At 35.4% G+C, this 18183-nt stretch overlaps 6 protein-coding genes across 8 annotated transcripts; 3 read left to right on the forward strand and 3 right to left on the reverse strand.

The window, feature by feature from the left end:
- Positions 1-482: 482 nt before the first annotated feature.
- On the forward strand, positions 483-8727 carry Setd3 (SET domain containing 3). The gene is made up of 6 exons (XM_081989880.1): positions 483-843; positions 902-1156; positions 1215-1513; positions 7830-7944; positions 8002-8329; positions 8383-8727. Exons 1-6 carry the CDS (start codon positions 607-609, stop codon positions 8661-8663), a joined length of 1515 nt encoding a protein of 504 aa, XP_081846006.1. The 5' UTR covers positions 483-606; the 3' UTR covers positions 8664-8727.
- On the reverse strand, positions 1776-6527 carry LOC145735801 (uncharacterized). 2 transcript variants are annotated; one of them, XM_081989877.1, is made up of 6 exons: positions 5518-6527; positions 3920-4085; positions 3777-3862; positions 3242-3720; positions 2910-3195; positions 1776-2852 (listed from the first exon to the last, which is right to left on the reverse strand). In XM_081989877.1, exons 1-6 carry the CDS (start codon positions 5644-5646, stop codon positions 1878-1880), a joined length of 2121 nt encoding a protein of 706 aa, XP_081846003.1. In that variant the 5' UTR covers positions 5647-6527; the 3' UTR covers positions 1776-1877. The 2 variants fall into 2 exon arrangements, with proteins under 2 accessions (XP_081846003.1, XP_081846004.1); XM_081989878.1 differs by lacking the exon at positions 5518-6527 and adding an exon at positions 4601-5111.
- A 124-nt stretch (positions 8728-8851) lies between the features above and the next one.
- Positions 8852-10891, forward strand: LOC145735809 (ras-related protein Rab-38-like). 2 transcript variants are annotated; one of them, XM_081989888.1, is made up of 7 exons: positions 8852-8991; positions 9051-9252; positions 9308-9340; positions 10039-10192; positions 10338-10398; positions 10456-10636; positions 10693-10891. In XM_081989888.1, exons 2-7 carry the CDS (start codon positions 9111-9113, stop codon positions 10845-10847), a joined length of 726 nt encoding a protein of 241 aa, XP_081846014.1. In that variant the 5' UTR covers positions 8852-8991; positions 9051-9110; the 3' UTR covers positions 10848-10891. The 2 variants fall into 2 exon arrangements, with proteins under 2 accessions (XP_081846014.1, XP_081846015.1); XM_081989889.1 differs by having other exon boundaries at positions 8861-8995.
- Tim9a (translocase of inner membrane 9) lies at positions 10866-11797 on the reverse strand. Its single transcript, XM_081989895.1, has 3 exons — positions 11274-11797; positions 11117-11212; positions 10866-11070 (listed from the first exon to the last, which is right to left on the reverse strand). Exons 1-3 carry the CDS (start codon positions 11337-11339, stop codon positions 10945-10947), a joined length of 288 nt encoding a protein of 95 aa, XP_081846021.1. The 5' UTR covers positions 11340-11797; the 3' UTR covers positions 10866-10944.
- Positions 11798-12002: 205 nt separating this feature from the next.
- l(2)dtl (WD40 domain-containing protein denticleless) lies at positions 12003-17306 on the forward strand. The gene is made up of 7 exons (XM_081989879.1): positions 12003-12193; positions 12411-12600; positions 12997-13361; positions 13420-13620; positions 13678-13913; positions 16079-16556; positions 16617-17306. The coding sequence occupies exons 1-7, from the start codon at positions 12136-12138 to the stop codon at positions 17015-17017; spliced, it is 1929 nt and encodes a 642-aa protein (XP_081846005.1). The 5' UTR covers positions 12003-12135; the 3' UTR covers positions 17018-17306.
- On the reverse strand, positions 17289-18156 carry mRpL49 (mitochondrial ribosomal protein L49). The gene is made up of 3 exons (XM_081989892.1): positions 17995-18156; positions 17769-17943; positions 17289-17717 (listed from the first exon to the last, which is right to left on the reverse strand). The coding sequence occupies exons 1-3, from the start codon at positions 18049-18051 to the stop codon at positions 17425-17427; spliced, it is 525 nt and encodes a 174-aa protein (XP_081846018.1). The 5' UTR covers positions 18052-18156; the 3' UTR covers positions 17289-17424.
- Positions 18157-18183: the final 27 nt, after the last annotated feature.

An 18183-nucleotide genomic window follows, 5' to 3' on the forward strand; every position in this document is an offset into this window, starting at 1 on the left:
AAGAAAATTAGCTCTCAGGTGAATTACGAATAGGGTGGTTTAATCATAATATTTGTTCTAAGAGCAGGGAAACTTAGAGTAAATAAATATTGTCTATACTCAAATGATTGTTGAAGCTTGATCAAATAGTCAGGGGTTCAAAGGCCCTTAATACCATTTAAATTTAGATAGTTATCTGACATCGTCTTTTTAAAAGAAAAATTTTAATTTTTTGAGATATTTATATTCAATAAGTACATAAACACATCTTTAATGCCACTCTTTGCCTTTAATAACAGCAGAGAGAATAATGACTACAAATTACACTTATATTATCGTATTAATCAGTAATCAGTATACTGATTGAGTTTACTGTAACCATATTTATATTTCATCAATCATTCTGCAAAACACTTTATTTCAATTGCTATTTCTATTTTTGGGTGGCCACGGCAAAATACATCCTGCTTAAAGTCCCGCAACTGATCGTTTAGTCACGTCCGTTTAGAAATCCGATCAACCAGTCCTAACCTCACAAAAACAAATTTAGTAAAAATAGCCATATAAGGAAGTTTTTTACATCAATATAACTGAAAAAAGGCAGGTTCATTCAGTGATACTGCGAAAATGGGCAGAAAAGTTCAGTCCCAAAGCGGTTCAAACAAAAACAAAATGTCCAGCAAGCAAAAACAAGCCGCTAAAGAGGAAAAGGAACTGTTTGAAACTGTGGATTCCCTATTGAGACTTACCACCTTACCTATGCATAACAGTGTGGCCAAGTCTTTGGAGTGCCAGAAGCAGATCAACGCTTACCTGGACAGAATCAAAGCCCTTGAGGACAAAATTTTTAAAAGGCAAAACAAGGTAAAATTTTTAATTAATACATAAAAAGTTGTGGGGTCTAAAATGCAGTGTGTTACAGTCTGCATCCTCTAGCAACATAGAAAGACCAGCACCACGCGACAATAAGGATACTATTGACAAGTTTATCAAGTGGCTGGAAGAGAATGGGGCTGAAATGCATGGGTGTTCCCTCACTCATTTTGAAGGTTATGATTTGGGAGTCAAAGCTGACCAAGATATTTCACAAAACTCCCTTGTAATTGCCGTACCACGCAAATTGATGTTGTCTGTAGAGAGTGCTCGCAAGAGCCTTGTGCAAGACTTAGTGGATCAGGTATTACCTAATTTTTTACTCTTAAATTGAGATAATAAACTGGAGTGGTTTTGTCCAGGTTGAAATACTCAAAAACATGCCTAATGTTCTACTAGCAATACATTTACTAGTAGAAAAACTATCAGATAACCAGTTCTGGAAACCTTACATTAATGTTTTACCCAAAACCTACAACACTGTATTGTATTTTACTGTTAGTGAATTGGAAGAGTTAAAAGGCAGTCCAACTTTGGAGATTGCATTGAAACAAATTAAAAATATTGTGAGGCAGTATGCATATTTTCATAAGTTGTTTTGGATGTCTGAGGATCCAGTCAGTGATCTTATGAAAAATAAGTTTACCTTCAGTGAGTACTGGTAAGTAATTATTTTGTTTTCAAACAGTTTACTTTATTGTTGATATTTAATAAAAATGTATTGTATTTTTATTAACTTGCTAACCCTGTTTTTATCAGATTGTTTCAATCTAATCTTCCATGTCTACTCTGTTAGAGAATGAAATTTTATATTCTATTACTACTAGTACTATTTGCACAATTTCTAGTTGCATTTTGGAAAATTGTACTTTTTTATAATACAGTTAAACACTAAAGTTTCTTAATTTTCTTGAAACTTCAAATTATCTTCTAACATATTTATTAAAAAAGTCTTATTGACATTGAGCAAACACTAACAGTATCAAAGAAAATAAATATTGCACATTTACACTGCCTATAAATAATCAAAAGGCATTAGTTCTTCTACTAGCCCTCTCCCAACTATCATCACTCATGCTCTGCAAGTGTCTTTTGTAATAATTAGATTTCTTCCTTTGTAAAGTATCTGAAACAAAACTTTTAAGGTTTTCGCATTTAATTTGTAAGGGTTTCAAGTTCTCTTTGTAGTTGGTTTTGGTTTTCTTTTTCTGCATCCATCTGAACACCACCAGAATTGTTACAAACACAAACATGGAGAGGAGAATTATGGCTAAACTGGCGTAAATGGCCGATTTAACTCCTGTTGATATGTTAATGATTTTACGGGGTGTTTCGTCCACGATAGGGACTTCTTCATTTGAAGCTGAAGCATACAATGTCTGGTCGACTTCTTCTAAAATCTTGAGGTCTTCATCGCTGAAAGAGTCTACTGGTTGCTTTACCGGATCTTTAGTTAGACTGTTGTTCAGTTGTTGTTGAAACAGTTCCGGATACATTTTCTGCCAAGGAAAATTTTCAGCTTGGGCCACTTCTTCAGAAAGTGTTGCTGGTATTTTAAACCTAGGCAATTCTGAAGCTTTACTAACTTCTAGTGGTTTATTGGTTGCTTCTTTACTGAGCTGCAATTCTTTGGGACGTCTAGAAAACACGGGGAAATTCGGGAATTCTTCCGAACTAATTTTCCCTTCTAAAGGTTCGTCAGATGGTTCAGGTTCTTTGGTGTTGTTATGGAAAATATCAGCCAAATGCAACTGACTAGATCCACGTTCTCTTTGCTCGATCAACTCTTGTATAGTCATATTGCGGGCTTCCAAAATTCGGGACAGACGAATTCTGCTACCTGGATCTTGTAGAATTAAGAGGATTTCGTCTTTTGCGGATGGCTTTGATTCATGGGTCGTCGTTTCTGTTGTTGTAATTGGATTTTTATATGACTCGGTTGTCGTTGTGGTTCCAAGGTTTTCCAAGTCAATACTAATGTGCAGTGGTTCATTTAAATCCTGAAAATTTGAGTAGTTCTATTGCCATTTAAAAAAAAACATAATTTCTAAACAAACCTTGTTATCAGGTTTGTGGACTGGATACTTAACCACCTCTTTAGGGTCAATCTTTAATTTTTTTAATACAGCTTTAGGGTAGTTCTCCTCCTCAACTATTATAGTTTCCATTGTGGTAGTGGTTGTAGGTTTTTTTGTGATCATTTTCATAATTTTTGCACTGGTTATCGGCAATTTTGGTTTTGAAGGTTTTAAGGTTGGCGGTTCTGTCGATGGTTCTGTAATGGCTGCATCTTCACTATTATCCTCCACTTTATTTGTTGTGGTCTCTATCATCACTTCGGGGCTATAAAAGAAAGGTTAGTGGAATTCTACTGGGTTGAACAACTTACCGTTTGGTATCTTGTAAAGGTTTTCGACTTTGCAACAAGGCCTGTCGCTTCCTTTGTGCCTCCACCACTTCTTTGCTGGTAATAGCATCCGCAGCCTCAGGTTTCCGGTCTTCAATGTGTTTCTTTAAAGCAGTTGAAGGTGGGATTCTTTTGTACGTAGTTGTTGTTGATTTAGGTGGTTTGGTGGTGGCCGAAATTCTTTCCGAGGATTCAGTTAAAGCTTTGATGGCTTCCTGTTTACCCATCAGCAACTCGGCTAAGGTAATGTTTTTCTTCTGCAAAATTTCACTAAGGCTTTGTCCTCCATTTAGTTTCAGTATTTCCTTTAAGTTTGGTTTTTTCGTTGTAGTACTAGATTGTAGGTCTACTACGTCTACACGGTCTTTAAATTCTTCAGAACCGAAGTGGATGGTCGCCCCTACGGCATTGTGGTTTGAACCTACCTCCTTGATGATAGTGTACTGATCAGATGATGTGACCTGATTGTAATTACGTTTGTATTATTGTTTTTGGTTGTAAATGTGTTAACGGTTACCCTTTTTCTGGAAGTGTAGGGTTTCAAATTTTGATCCTCCATCAAGTCATCCCAGGGTCTTTTTATGCCGTGTTCTTTGTCTGGATCTTTTGATGAAACTCTTTATTAAATTAATGTTGTGTGAAGTTTTTTAAAGTACTTACATTGCGTTGCATCAGCGGTTTGATCTAAATAAGTGGTTATTGGTGGTCGTCGTTTCTTTTTGACCAATCGCCTTCGTTTGATGGGTACTGACCCTGAGTGTTCAGGAGGGTCACGTGGTATCCATCCTAAGGTTCCTTCAGGAATTGTGTGCACCACATGCCAAGTCTACAATTTGATTAAATAATTGAGGAATTTCCGGTCTAATTAATTCAAGCGTTTGATTATTTAATAAGTTTACTTTGATATTTTAATTGTCTAATTTCACTTGTTGGAAACAGATGGTTTGTAATGACTATGTTATTGAATGAATTACATCGGCACTATTGACGGATATATTCTTGCACACCTGGGTGATTTGATGCTGATTGTCTCAAATTGTAACAAATCAGTGTTGTTTCTTGTAGTTTTTTATATAAAAGAAGCTACTTAATCATTAACACTTTGTTAAACCAGCTTTGTATGTGCATTGTGCACATAATTCAAAATTAAAATAATCACTCACATAACCGTTTTCTCTTTTAACGCGACCATGGTTTGGGTGAAATTTTCTTGTTGTTTCATTTTTATGATTTGTGTAATTGATTTATTACTGCCGTTCGCGGCACCAAACTTTTTCCTTAATCGCCTCTGGCACTATGTAACCGATTTATGAAACGAATTGATCACAGGAAACTAATTACCAAAAACTGCTAAGTTGTAAATTGTCCATGTTTGGTCCTAGGCCAATATCGATAATCATGGCGGTCGAGGACAAATTTTTTGGTTCCGGGACGGTTAAAAACTAATCGGTCCTCGTGTATTTCACCGATCTTAATGGGCCACTTTTTATTCGCCGACGAAACTGGTTTAATGAGGGCCGATCGATCACACTTTTTTCTAAACGGCAAGTGAAAAGTAGTTTACGACTTGCCTAGTTACTTACATTTCTATTGGTTTCTTAGTATTTTGTCTGGTCGTCTAGTAAGGAAAATGGAAAAGTGCGATAACCATAAAGAAAAATTGGTCTGCTTTAAGCGTTACACCCTTTATTAACGACCACATGTTTAATTAACCATTAGTCACAGCTTTTTTGCATATTGACCATTGTAAAGGATTTTTTGGATTATTATTCAATCAGAGTGTTTTTACCTGGAAAATTGTGTTTAATATTGTTTTTATTTGCGTTGGTAGGATTTGAGTTAGAATTAAAATTTCTAGATATTGTACTTTGAAACACCCTAGGAAAGATTTTGAATTTCAGACGAGTACTCAAAGGAGATCCTTTGATTGCGCGGTATTGTTTGAGATATTGATGTTAAATTTTAAAATAGTTCTGTTCATCTGTCAATCGTTTTGCTGTTCTCAGCGTCTGAAATTTGTCATTCTTGTTTGACTATCAGGTTTAAGGTATTTTTTAGACCTTTTGTTGTTAATATTCAGCCTTATTGAAATTTTATTTACGTGAAAGTCCAGGAAGGCTAATTCTTAAAAGGACTTAACTGCTAATTTTTATTAGTGCATGATGCAACCACCTACTTACTTAATTACTAATTAACCGCTAATGCGCTTTACTGCAATCGACACAATCATGTAACATACTTGTATTATGTTTTATTACCTCTGATAAGTATTTTCCTTCACGACTGTCATTTTCAACTTCACTCACTACAGGGTGTTCACTAAAACTTTCCAGGGAAAGCGTAACCACACCCAAACTAATCCAAAACGCAACTTCCAAATAGTTCATTTTTTATCTTTATTTATTGAAATTCAAATCATCCAGTCTTCCGCTTTGACCATTTTATTTATTCACGTTGAGTTTTTTGTTAAAGCCGGCAAAATTTAATAATGCGCGTTCTCGTTGAATGTTTTCACAGACTTAACGGTATCGTGTGTATTGCATTGAATTGATGAGTGGCTACTGCATGATTCAATGTACGAATTGCTTTGAGAAAAGTCCTTTCTGTGTTAATCGCTTTGGTGGGATGAACGGTTTGGTTGGTTCGTTAATTCTTTTGGTTTAGAGTAAGCTTTTGTGCTGTGCACGTGCAGGTTTAACAGTACATGTTTAGCCACTCTAGTAGTTTAAAGTCTTTGACAAAGAATTGGCAACCACATCAAGTATATTGTTTTTCAATTGTCACCGATCAAGATTATTGTCGCCCATAACTATATAAGTACTTTTACAAGCTGAAGCTTTCTCCCATTCAGCTTGAATAAGGAGTGTTTGCTTCTCATCTGTCAAAACATGCACTTATTTTGAATATTTGATCTCCGGATAATGATAAATGAATAGTGTATAGTGGGCGGGTAGCTTAACGACCCGTCCAAGTAGTTTGGCGATGATAGATGGCTTTTTTGCCGCTGGTTATTATCATTTTGTAGAAACTGCCGTCAATTTAACTAAAGGCTACAATGCATTTTGAACACAATAGGGATTGGACTAGCGTGTTTCAAACACAACGTCTCAGTGATTAAAAAAAAAAACATGGGAAAGTCAGTAGTAGAAAGAACGGAAAAATTAGGGAAGTTGGCAAAGTAAAAAAAGCAAATTTGTCTTTCCATTGTGCTGGTGTGCAATTAATTCTTCCGAGTGGTTCGTCTTTAATTTGTTCTAAATTAAATTAGTTTGTAAGGAAGTGATTCTGAATTGGTTACAGCTGCCAACCAATTAAGTAATTTTTTACTTTTAAAAAGTTCAACTTTTCTACATACAAAATAATTTGTATGATAACTGTATTATATCAATTTAATTGCTAATTAATAATCTACTTCTCACTTTTCTATATGTATAATAAGAATTCTTTAAAAAAAACAAACAGGTGTTTTTGGGCACAGGAAAGGAATTTTTAATGAACCACAAAATTGAATCGAAAACCATTGCGGACTACTTATATCGAACCAAACAGAAAACCGTGCCGCACACCATGTGTCGCTTTATAAATAACTAATTCAACCGATCATCATCGCTAATAAGTTTCTTTATGGTAATAAAGCCACCAACAACGAGAGAAAGTGTAAAATATTGCAAATTTTCGAGGTGCACGCATTTAATTCCAAATATTTGAATGAAAAAGTCGTTTTGCGCCCATATACAGGCTCTAAAACTAACTAAAGTGTGCGGATGATGCTGAAACCTAGATGATAAGGCCTGATTTACATTAGGTACGCGTTATATGGTCCTATACACTCTTGCTGCCAACTTAAAATAAAGAAAATGTGTATGGACAAATTGCGGAAACGATCATGGTAAATTTTGTTAAAGGTTCTGAGAAAAGTATGTCAAGTTTCACTTTTTCACTATATTTTTACTTGCTTTCAAACGAACGTGCATATGACCGTATTCACACATCTAAATACTAATTTTATATACAAAAAAGGAACATAATGGCATTGATCTTTTCTTCTGAAGGTTAATTAGAGAGTTTAGGATATTTTAAGTGTTTCTCAGATTCTAAAACCAAATCCATGTTAAATCAGAACTTTTACTTTTTGTTTGAAATTCTTGCCGAACATCACTTTCGCGGCTATTTTACTGCCTGTTAATGGGGAAAAAAAACTATTTTGTTGACACTCTCCTAAACAGATTAAACGTATATGAAGACGTTTTCTTTTATTGCCTAGTTGCGAAACCTTGCATGAAGATGCTACCATATTTAGTCTAGCCATTAAAATCAACTAAAGTTTTACATTAGGTCTGTTCGCAGAGAAATAGATACATCCATTGGCCACAAGTCACGTGAGCATTCAACCAATGAAACTTGACACTTACTGTTTCTGAGTTGGAAACCAGTCAGGGATTGCCTCTGCGAACAGACTTAATGTTTGGGAAAAAATGTGGTGCAGTCGGTTGGATTTTGACTTAACCTGTTTTGATTCTTTTGGCACTAAAATATAATCCACACTGATTATTCTTTAATATTGTTTCAGTTGGGCCGTATCAACTGTAATGACAAGACAAAATATGATTCCATCCGAGGACGGCAATAACATGATAAACGCCCTTATTCCCTTATGGGACATGTGCAATCATATTAACGGCACGGTAAGAATACTCTTAATCAAACAAACTTTCAATCCCAATTTCCTGTTATATGCGTAGATTTCTACAGACTACAATCCACAACTAGATAGAAGTGAATGTTTGGCTTTTAAGAATTTTAAAGCCGGCGAACAGTTGTTTATTTTTTACGGAGCTAGGTCCAACGCTGACTTTTTCATTCATAACGGGTTTGTATATGAAGATAACGAAAATGATGCGTACTGGATCCGTTTAGGGGTGAGCAAGTCTGACCCTTTACAGGAAAAACGTTTGGAGTTGCTTAAAAAACTAGAAATTTGGAGTATCGCAGATTTTTGTATCAAAAAAGAGGCCAATCCTGTTGATGGACGCTTGTTGGCTTTCTTAAGAGTGTTCAATATGGATTCAGGTTATTTAACTATGCTTGTTGAATAACAAACATTAAACTGAACACCATTCCAGATCAACTGGATCACTGGTTGAAATCAGACAAAGTGGCCGACCTTCAGCACTTTGAATGTGCCTTGGACACTTCACTCGAAATAAAGTCCTGGACTTTCCTGGAAACCAGACTAAAATTGCTGTTAAGCTCGTATAAAACTGCAATAGAAGAAGACGAGCAACTGTTGCAAGACCAGAGCGTGTCAGCCAACGCTAAAGTGGCCATCAGAATGAGACTGACTGAGAAAAAATTGTTGAAAAACTGCCTTGATGTGATTACTGATAATTCAAAAGTTCATTAATTAAGAAAGTTATAAATATTAATTGTGTTTATTGAAAGTATTAAAAAAGTTCTGCTATTGTTAATCTGTTTTGTATATCTAAAGTTTCCTACCTGATTTAATGAAATCAATAGTGATAAAACGCATTTCAGTTCCTATAGATGGCTCTATATATTACCTGCACTTAAACATTTCAAGGTAGCGATCATTAACAAATTTGTTTGGCGCGAAGCTCAACGTAATCAGTGACAAAGATAAGTCAGGTGTGCTTTAAGGATAAACCAGTTTTATCTCTAATTCGCACAACTATTGTTCCAGTACCAAATCGTATAAAAGCCTAACAGGTGATGTGTGTACGCAAAATTCATTCTAAATCGAATCTGTACTCAGTTTTGAAAAGTTTTACAGTGATGCAACAGCGGATCAACTAATTAAACAGTGCGTGATCGTTGGATTGCTGAAACTATTATGACCGCAAATTCGTTACAAATTAGAAATGGTGCAATTAGTAGGGAACGATTAATTACTCTGAGTGATCGATTGAGAATCGCTAATTTGCATAAGAAAGAACTGAACTTTAAACTTGTGGTTATTGGAGATTTTGGCGTTGGTAAGTGTGTTGAAACATCACCGATTGGATCATTCAAATTTGGTTTATTTTCCAGGCAAAACTTCGATTATTAGCCGATACACTGATGGTAAGTTGTAAAAATATCGTAAATAATAATTGTGCTTGACAGTTGATTGTTTCTATTGTTATTATAATCCTCTTGAAGGTATCATTGCTTGAAAATCTGTTATCGGCAATCATTTAATATAAAGTTTGATTTTCAGATGGGCAATGTCGCACTAAAAAAAGTTCTAACCACATCAACGACTCGTGCGTGTTTTTTTTTTCCAAAAATAGTTATGATTTCCCACACTGTCATGATTAGATTGTATTGCAAAACATACATTTTCTACATCAAAATAATAACACAATTATATTGTTGATTGTTGGTCATGGACAATAGTGATATTTTTCTATTCATGGGACGTTTTCTATATTATTTGGTGAAAGGCCAACCTTATAAGATATTATTACTTTTCCCATGCTCTTTATTGGACTGATTCTTCAATTCATGTGTTTCAAACTAATTTGAGTGAGATTAAGTTTTATTTACTCAACCTTCCTTAATTGAAAGAAAAGATAAAGTTCAAATTTGCCTCCTCTGGAATGCATTTAATATGAAACTAAAACTGGGTCAACTACCTGGCAAAATCTATACTTTCTACATTCCTTGAATTCCTAATCAACAAAACAATCGATTTGTTTCCGGAAAACTTGTGGCACACATTCCTTTTTTATTTTCTCAGTTATATAATATTTAACATTCCTGTTTATATTTATTTACAGGCGAGTTTTCTTCGACCTACAAGGTCACAATTGGAGCGGATTTTGCCGTGAAAACATTAGAATGGGATGAGGAGACCAGAATTAATTTGCACCTGTGGGATATAGCCGGTCATGAACGTTTCGGTTCGCTTACTGGGATTTTTTATAGACATTCGTATGTTTGTAATTTTTTTATTTAAGTCAATGGGGTTTTGAACCATACAGGGCCAAAGAACTTACAAAATAGCTGTAGTATATATTTATCTTTCAATTGAATGATTATTGGTTGTAGGAAGGATTTATTGTAATTTTTTTTATAGGGTGGCTGCCGCCCTAGTTTTCGATCTGACACGTCCTGAAACCTTCAATTCAATCCCAAAGGTACTACCTTTTGTCTCTCACAACATTCACCTGTTATTTTACAGATTGATTTTGCAGTGGTTATCTGACTTAAGGAAAAAAGTGTCCCTTCCAGGTGGTCAGGTAATACCAACTATTCTACTAGCCAATAAAGGAGACATGACCACCAAAAATGTGCCTGAAGATATCAATGACTTTTGCACCAGAAACCAGATAATGGCTTGGTTTGTTACCTCAGCCAAAAACAATATTCATATAGGTCTCAATTACCTCAAACTTGTTTAAGTAAATATCTACAGTTTTTTTTTAATACAGATGAAGCTATGTTAAGACTAACAAATGCGGCCTTGCACAACCATCACAGTTTACAATTTCCTCTGATCACTGATGATGTAATAAGCTTAAAGGAGGAACTGCCTAATGGATCTGCACCTAACATTAAGAAAAAATCTTGTTGTAAAACTAGCTGAAACGTTTTTTAGGAATCTCTCAATATTAAACTCCATAAATTGTCTTTTTTTTAACATTTACTAACAAACCCAATTACCTAACCTAGAGGAACTTAATTCAGGAACCAGCCTTGGCAGCTGCCAAAGCATTTTCGTTAGCCAACATTTGGAACTCCTGGAATCTTTGTGATATCCTTTGGTTGACTTTCAGGAACTTTTCCAGGCAATTCAGTGAACATTTTTCCTAAAAGTCGTCATTGCAATCTAATTTAAACAACTTATTGATGTACCTCAGCCTGTTTGATGTTTCGACTCGTGAAATCGGAAATGCAGTCCGTAAAGCACATTTCTGTGAGTTTATTGTAGGAAATTAAAAAGTCTTTAAACTAAAAACAGGCAAAAATTAGGTTAGGTTTTTTGTTTCCTACAACACAAAATTTAACGTACGGTTTTAATTTGATCGCTGTCGATATTACCCAGATCTGTAGCCCCGGCAGGCAGGGGAACGCTCATTCTGGCTTTGTTTTAGTTTACTTTAACAATTTGAGAGTGAAAACTAATAATGTTAATATTTAAAATTTAAAGAACTTCACGTGTGTAGCTGTCAATGTCGGGTCTTGTGAAGAATAGCTAACCACGAATTTTGAGTCAATTTTTTTTTTTTGGGTTAGGTTACGTCCTATATAGTACAGATAAAAAAGAAAAAATGCGAACGATCCACAATTTTTGTCACAAAATCGTTCAAAAAATCCATGATTTTACAAGCATTTTGTGGAATTTGATCAGCTGATTTGGAAAGTTCGTCTGCGCTGTTGCCAAATCGCACGCGTAGTCTGAAATCAAATATTACATCATTCTTAAAAATTGTAGAAGTGTTTTGAAAAAAGAATGAATATGAGAATATGTGAACCTATGCTAACCTAGTGGCCGATCACATAGAGTAATCAAAAACATGGTTATGCTGTAAGGGTTATTTTTTAAATATTATTAAAAAAAAATGCTTAGGTGAACCTATGCTAACCAAGTGACTGATCACTTAGATGGCAACAGCGGACAAAGCATCTCGTCGTAGTAAATTCATGGTTAGTTATTGTTCACAAGACCCGTCAATGTCATCTGTCATATAACATCAACATCTCACTAAAGAAGAGACTAGACTAACATTACATCATAACCTAATAATAAACGAATTTAGTTTAGTGAGCTGTCAATGAAAAACTATCAACAAACTTTCCCGCATTAATTTATCAATATCTAGGGTTTATATGTGTTTAATTAGTCCAAATCTTTCTTTGCCAATATCCAAACAATGGATTTTGCTGAAAGAAATTGTTCCAAAGCTTTGGTGAGCCGTCAATATGGATACTGTAAGTTTCTATTGTTTTGGTTGTAAGTTTGCTTACATTCTAGAAACTTAAGGAAAAGTCCATTAATTACGTTTTTAAGCTGAACATTTTAAACTTTATTATACCCGTAGGTAGATTGTAGTGTCTATAGACTATTACGCTAACAACATATTACAAATTGCTGTCTTTGATTTTTGTGTGTGTTCTCTGTGATCCTAAGTTAAAATGGGTGTTTCAGTCCTCAAGTGGAAAGACTACGACCCGATGTTCTATAGATATCGGGTCCAACCACCTTATATGCATAGGCCTACGTATGAATCCCCAGTTTTTGCTTGCAAAACTGTCCAGAAAGAAGGTAGGGAACAATTTGTTGCCATGGCCAATGAAGATGGACATTTGGTACTCATGAACACTGAGAATGAAGAAAGGTAAGTGTTGTTTATTATTGTTTTCTAGGAACTGAAGAAATATATGGTAGTGTTGAAATGTAATCAATTAAATAAGTGAAATGATGAAGGATGTAGTAAGATTAAACTACCTGACAATCTGACTATGCCTTGCAAATTTTGTTTTAATTAGATTATTTTTACATTGGAAACATTTTCAGAATTTGTAGGTTTACAGCTATGAACTCATTTAATAACATTTTTAATCTTTGCACTCACTTTTAAGATTAGGGAACTTTTAAACTTTTCTGAAACCTGATTTTGAATTATTGGCGACTTTTTAACATTTTACTATCAGTTTTATTTAAGTGGCAGTTTCCATCTCTTCTTTAACATATTCAGAATTGAATTATAAACATTAAGGGTTCCTCCTTTCAGGGTTTGCACTGCGGCCCATAACAACGCGATTTTCGATTTGGCATGGAGATTCAACCAAATGCAGCTTGTAACTGCGTCTGGGGATCACACCTCTAAACTTTTTGATTTAGAAGAAGGGGGTTTCAGAGAAGTGCGAATGTTTACAGGTCATCATAGATCAGTGAGAACTGTCGCCTTCAGAAAAGACGATCCTAGCGTTTTTGTTACTGGAAGTCGTGACGGAAATATAATTTTATGGGACATTAGATGCGCCCAGAATAGTTTTATAGGGAAACCAGATTGTACCATATATAACTCTCATGTGGCCAAAGACATTCACACTCCTAGCAAAAGCAAGAAAAAAGCCATGCAGATGTCGAATTCAGGTTGGGTTTTTCCAGCCACATTTTTTTTGTGTTGGTAGAAAAGTGGGTTTGATTGTAGGAGTTAAAAGCGTTACCGGACTGGTATTTCAAAACAGTAACTCCCTAATTTCGTGCGGCGCTGGAGATGGTATAATAAAAATTTGGGACCTGAGAAAACATTATACTGTACAAAAGCGGAAGTCCTTGCCTAAACATGTTATTCCATTTAGTGGAGCTAGTGCTAAAAATGGTTATAGTAGTTTAACTATTGATAGTTCAGGTTGGTTTGTCTCTGGGTGATTTTTGCTAAATTAACAAAATGAGAATTTGTTTTCAGGAGTAAGATTGTACGCCAATTGTTTGGACAATACTATTTATTGTTACAATGTTGCCACTTATGACACTTGCCCAGTTATGAAGTACACAGGTCATCAGAATGACTCTTTCTATGTCAAATCATCTTTAAATGAGGAGGATACTTATTTAATAAGTGGAAGTTCAGATGAAAGTGCCTACTTATGGAATTTAAATTATTCAGAGCCAATTATTAAATTGACTGGACACACTTCAGAGGTAACAAATAGTCTGTTCAGTGACTTCTGACTGTTGGGTCACAATCACCAGCAAAAAAACGTTTGTCTGTGATTAAATGGGATATGGATTGATTGTCTACAATGGGCTACAATGAATTATGTAATGAATTATGTAGTATATGATCAAAGTTTATGTAGCAACAATTCTTAGAGGATGTAGAACACTTGCAGAAGCTTCTGGCAATGTTTAGAAGGTTTATGGCGGGTTGCATCGATATATTTAAAGGCGCCCTAGGTCCCACTTAAGCTAAGTTATGGTTTGACTGTGAAAATGTCACAGTCAAATGAGAACTTAGTCTAGAGTGCTTTTAAATATGTGGGTGCAAAAGGCCCTTAGAGGCCTCTGGCAATTTAGAAAATTTTCAGTTATATTTACGGGCCTCTGACAATTTAAAACAATTATTGGAAGGTTTAAGACACTCAGGCAAGTTTTCAGTATTATTTAGAGGGCTCTGGCACAATCGACATTTTAAAACAATTCTTGGAAGATTTAAGACACTTGTATAGGCCTCTGGCTCTTTTTAGAAGGTTCTCAATAGCATTTAGAAGCCTGTAGAACTTTCAAAATGCTACTAGAGGCCTTTGGCAATTTAAAACAGTTCTGGGAAAGTTTAAGGCCGTTCTAGAGGACTCTGGAACTTTTCAGAAATTTCTCAATAGCATTTAGAAGTCTTTTGGCACATACAAAACGGTCCTAGAGACCTCTGACAATTTAAAACAAGTCTGGGAAGGTTTAAGACACTTGTAGAAGCTTCGGATACTTTTTAGAAGATTCTCAGTGACACTTAGAGTTTTCTGGCACTTTCTAAATGGCCCTAGAAGCATCTGACAATTTAAAACATTTCTTGGAAGGTTTAAGACACTTGTAGAGGCCTCTGGCTCTCTTTAGAAGGTTCTCAATAGCATTTAGAAGCCTATAGACCTTTTAAAATGCTGCTAGAGGCCTTTGGCAATTTAAAACAGTTCTGGGAAAGTTTAAGCCCGTTCTAGAGGACTCTGGAACTTTTCAGAAATGTCTCAATAGCATTTAGAAGTCTTTTGGCACATACAAAACGGTCCTAGAGACATCTGACAATTTAAAACAAGTCTGGGAAGGTTTAAGACACTTGTAGAAGCTTCGGATACTTTTTAGAAGATTCTCAGTGACACTTAGAGTTTTCTGGCACTTTCAAAATGGCCCTAGAAGCATCTGACAATTTAAAAACATTTCTTGGAAGGTGTAAGACACTTGTAGAGGCCTCTGGCTCTCTTTAGAAGGTTCTCAATAGCATTTAGAAGCCTATAGACCTTTCAAAATGCTGCTAGAGGCCTTTGGCAATTTAAAACAGTTCTGGGAAAGTTTAAGGCCGTTCTAGAGGACTCTGGAACTATTCAGAAATGTTTCAATAGCATTTAGAAGTCTTTTGGCACATACAAAACGGTCCTAGAGACATCTGACAATTTAAAACAAGTCTGGGAAGGTTTAAGACACTTTTAGAAGATTGTCAGTGGCACTTAGAGCTTTCTGGCACTTTCAAACTGGTCCTAGAGGTTTCTCATCATTTAAATCAATTCTTAGAACGTTCAAATAGTAACTCTACAGAAGCCATAGTATATAACCAACCAATCAAAGTCTTTCGTCATTTTGCTAGTTTTCAAAACTTTCATCTTTATTTACACCGTTTAGTCTTAGACTTTGTACGTTAGATTCTCGTCCAAGTGGGTTTAGGTGACTGTCTATCTAAATTTATCCTCTAAAACCACGTGATATCTGTCCTAATGTCAAAACTTACAAAACAATTGGTAAATATATTAAAAATCTACATTTTTGAGGTAGGATATAGCAAACTGGCATTATTTTTCAATGTAGAATTGATGACTTACATTTTCGATATTATAACATTCTGTATAATAATGTAAAACGTAAATTGATGATTTTTTAATCTACCCTTATCAAAATCTAACGTTTTTATGCTTAAAGCAGCATCTGAAACCCTCTTTAAAAAAAACTTACATCTTAAACAAAGTTTAGCGGTAATAATATTTTTCAAGCCACTTTTTTTCGATCTACGTCTAATGAAATGAGATCAGAGATGTGACACAACAGTCAGAAGTAACTAAACAGAGTCTGTTTGCCTTATTTGAGCTAATTTATTAAATATACAGGTCACATGTGTTGCTTGGTGTAAAAGTAAACTACTACCCTCACTTATCACCTGTTCAGATGATATGTCCTTTAAAATCTGGACTATGGGCGGTTCAGATGACTCTGATGCCGACAAATCTTTAGGAAGTATCGAAGTCCTACCACTCCCAACTCAAAAACCGTCCAGGAAACGAATCTACACGACAGGCAATTTTGATATCGTACCCAAAAGACCGGCGTGGCAGTGTAAAAACTGTCAGAAAGCCACAATAGCGGAGAGTTTGTGCGAAAATTGCGTTCCTAACGGCTTAAAACGGCGTGCCGACTGTGATTTATGGAGTGACAGTAAACGAATTGGGACTGAAATTGGTCCTAGACGGTTGTTTGCTCATTTGGATGGTAATTTCAAGGAGGGCGACACTCCAGATCAGTTTATTGAAATGCTGGTACGCCCTGAAGATGATTCTATGAATTTAAAGTCGTTGAATAAAGCTTTAGGTAAGTTAGTGCTGTGAATAAGTAAGTGTTATGAATTTTGAACCAAATCAATTTCACTAGAAGTGTACAAATCATCCTCATCATCGAGTCTTCTTGCCTCTCCAACACTAAATCTGCCAAACTATGTGGTGGACGGTACTGCCCCCCATCTCAACTACTCCCCGCCTAAGCGAAAATCGCAAGATTGGCTGACTAAGTTGCGCATTGAGCACCATCTGCGTCAAGAAATGACGGATAGAACAATGGGGCCCAGTTCGCCAAAATCTCCCAGATTGGAGCTGACTCCGCGAAGCAGTAAAAGCAGTTCAGCACCGAAAAGTCCGTTGCTCCGTTACTTTAAAGTGATCAACAATAGCGGCAAAAGTGATACTGGGTTTAGTTGCTCACCCAAAAATCACAATTGTGGCTACGTTCCCACTACGCCAACTAGTGGGCATGGAGTTACAAGCGACACTGATTGAAAACCTATGCTGGTAGGAGAGTCTTGAAGTCTGAACTTTATGTGCATTTTTTAGTGAATCTCATTATTTCTTGTTCATTCCCCATGTTTGTTCAAATTCTACTTATTTTAAGTGATTTACAATTTAGGAACTATATTTATTTGTTTTCCTAGTGTAAATATTTTAGATTGTAGTTTACATGTAGGCAACATGTAAAATGGTAGTTTAGTGTTCATTCAGTTGTTAAACTAGCTTTAAATACAAATTGTTACAACGTTAATACTCAATAAAGTGAAACAGTTTTTTCATACTTATTTGTTTCACTAATCAGACATTTATTTTAGTCTATATTGCTAAAACAAATGGCACATGATTAACCACCAGTTTTTTATATGGTTTTAAATTAATTTAATAACAAAAATTTAACACTAGTAACCTTTCTTTTCTAGAAAATATTTTACAGCATTAACATAGTCTCCGTGTATTCTAATATGCCCAACAAACTCATTCACTTGTGTCCGAATTGGTAGGTAAAACTGGGGCTGCAGGAACTCCTTAATCTCTTTCTCCAAAAGCCAAATGTCACCTTGAATGTGTCTCAAAATTGTAGTTTTTTTGGTTTTGTTGAAGGCAAATTTTAAGTAACATGGTATCATGTGATTTTTTGACCTGGCCACATAGTAGGGCCGTTCTTTTAGATGGTCTTCTTGGGGTTTCCACCCTAAACAAGTCCAAATAGGTTATGCAGTTGTAAATAGGTGAAGGAGCTTACCTGAAGCAAAATGGTCTTTTTTTGGTGGCTCTGGAACTGTTATGGGTGGTAGCACTCGTTTGACGTACTCCCAGTCTTCTGGTACTTGGGTTACTTCGTATTTTCGGTTGATAGGGCCCATATCCTCCAAGAACAGGGAGGATTTATAGCTGGAGTGCCGAATCTGGGGGATCAACTTAAAAAAGCGGATTTAAATGCATGTTTAAAACTTAATTGAAATAAATACCTTTGAAATTGGGGTTACCAGTCGGTTTAGAGGCATTAGTTTATGTAAAAGGGCCATTTTTGTCAAGTTTCAAGTTTTAAATTTAATTTAATAAATAATATAAATTCAAATAAAAAGATTGAGGTTAGGATGTGTGAACACTGTGAACTGTCAAACTAAAAATCTTTTTATTAGAGATGTGTTCGAGTA

The sequence above is a fragment of the Ips typographus genome, linkage group LG11, assembly GCF_016097725.1.
Source record: "Ips typographus isolate SLU linkage group LG11, UJ_Ityp_2.0, whole genome shotgun sequence".
NCBI classification, from domain to species: domain Eukaryota; kingdom Metazoa; phylum Arthropoda; class Insecta; order Coleoptera; family Curculionidae; genus Ips; species Ips typographus.

What these genes read in the sequence shown, in the direction of transcription:
- Setd3 (XM_081989880.1), top strand. Translation starts at nt 607, where the DNA reads ATGGGCAGAAAAGTTCAGTCCCAAAGCGGTTCAAACAAAAACAAAATG. An exon ending in TTTACCTTCAGTGAGTACTG is followed by an intron (nt 1,514 to 7,829) that starts GTAAGTAATTAT and finishes ATATTGTTTCAG; the next exon opens with TTGGGCCGTATCAACTGTAA. An exon ending in GCAATCATATTAACGGCACG is followed by an intron (nt 7,945 to 8,001) that starts GTAAGAATACTC and finishes TTATATGCGTAG; the next exon opens with ATTTCTACAGACTACAATCC.
- LOC145735809 (XM_081989888.1), top strand. Translation starts at nt 9,111, where the DNA reads ATGACCGCAAATTCGTTACAAATTAGAAATGGTGCAATTAGTAGGGAA. An exon ending in TATTGGAGATTTTGGCGTTG is followed by an intron (nt 9,253 to 9,307) that starts GTAAGTGTGTTG and finishes TTTATTTTCCAG; the next exon opens with GCAAAACTTCGATTATTAGC. An exon ending in CCTTCAATTCAATCCCAAAG is followed by an intron (nt 10,399 to 10,455) that starts GTACTACCTTTT and finishes TTGATTTTGCAG; the next exon opens with TGGTTATCTGACTTAAGGAA.
- LOC145735801 (XM_081989877.1), bottom strand. Translation starts at nt 5,646, where the DNA reads ATGAACTATTTGGAAGTTGCGTTTTGGATTAGTTTGGGTGTGGTTACG. An exon ending in AAGGAAAATACTTATCAGAG is followed by an intron (nt 4,086 to 5,517) that starts GTAATAAAACAT and finishes ATCAAATTGTAG; the next exon opens with ACTTGGCATGTGGTGCACAC. An exon ending in AACCGCTGATGCAACGCAAT is followed by an intron (nt 3,863 to 3,919) that starts GTAAGTACTTTA and finishes TTTCATCAAAAG; the next exon opens with ATCCAGACAAAGAACACGGC.
- mRpL49 (XM_081989892.1), bottom strand. Translation starts at nt 18,051, where the DNA reads ATGGCCCTTTTACATAAACTAATGCCTCTAAACCGACTGGTAACCCCA. An exon ending in TGGTAACCCCAATTTCAAAG is followed by an intron (nt 17,944 to 17,994) that starts GTATTTATTTCA and finishes CGCTTTTTTAAG; the next exon opens with TTGATCCCCCAGATTCGGCA. An exon ending in AAAAGACCATTTTGCTTCAG is followed by an intron (nt 17,718 to 17,768) that starts GTAAGCTCCTTC and finishes GGACTTGTTTAG; the next exon opens with GGTGGAAACCCCAAGAAGAC.
- Tim9a (XM_081989895.1), bottom strand. Translation starts at nt 11,339, where the DNA reads ATGAGCGTTCCCCTGCCTGCCGGGGCTACAGATCTGGGTAATATCGAC. An exon ending in ACAGCGATCAAATTAAAACC is followed by an intron (nt 11,213 to 11,273) that starts GTACGTTAAATT and finishes GCCTGTTTTTAG; the next exon opens with TTTAAAGACTTTTTAATTTC. An exon ending in GAAACATCAAACAGGCTGAG is followed by an intron (nt 11,071 to 11,116) that starts GTACATCAATAA and finishes GACGACTTTTAG; the next exon opens with GAAAAATGTTCACTGAATTG.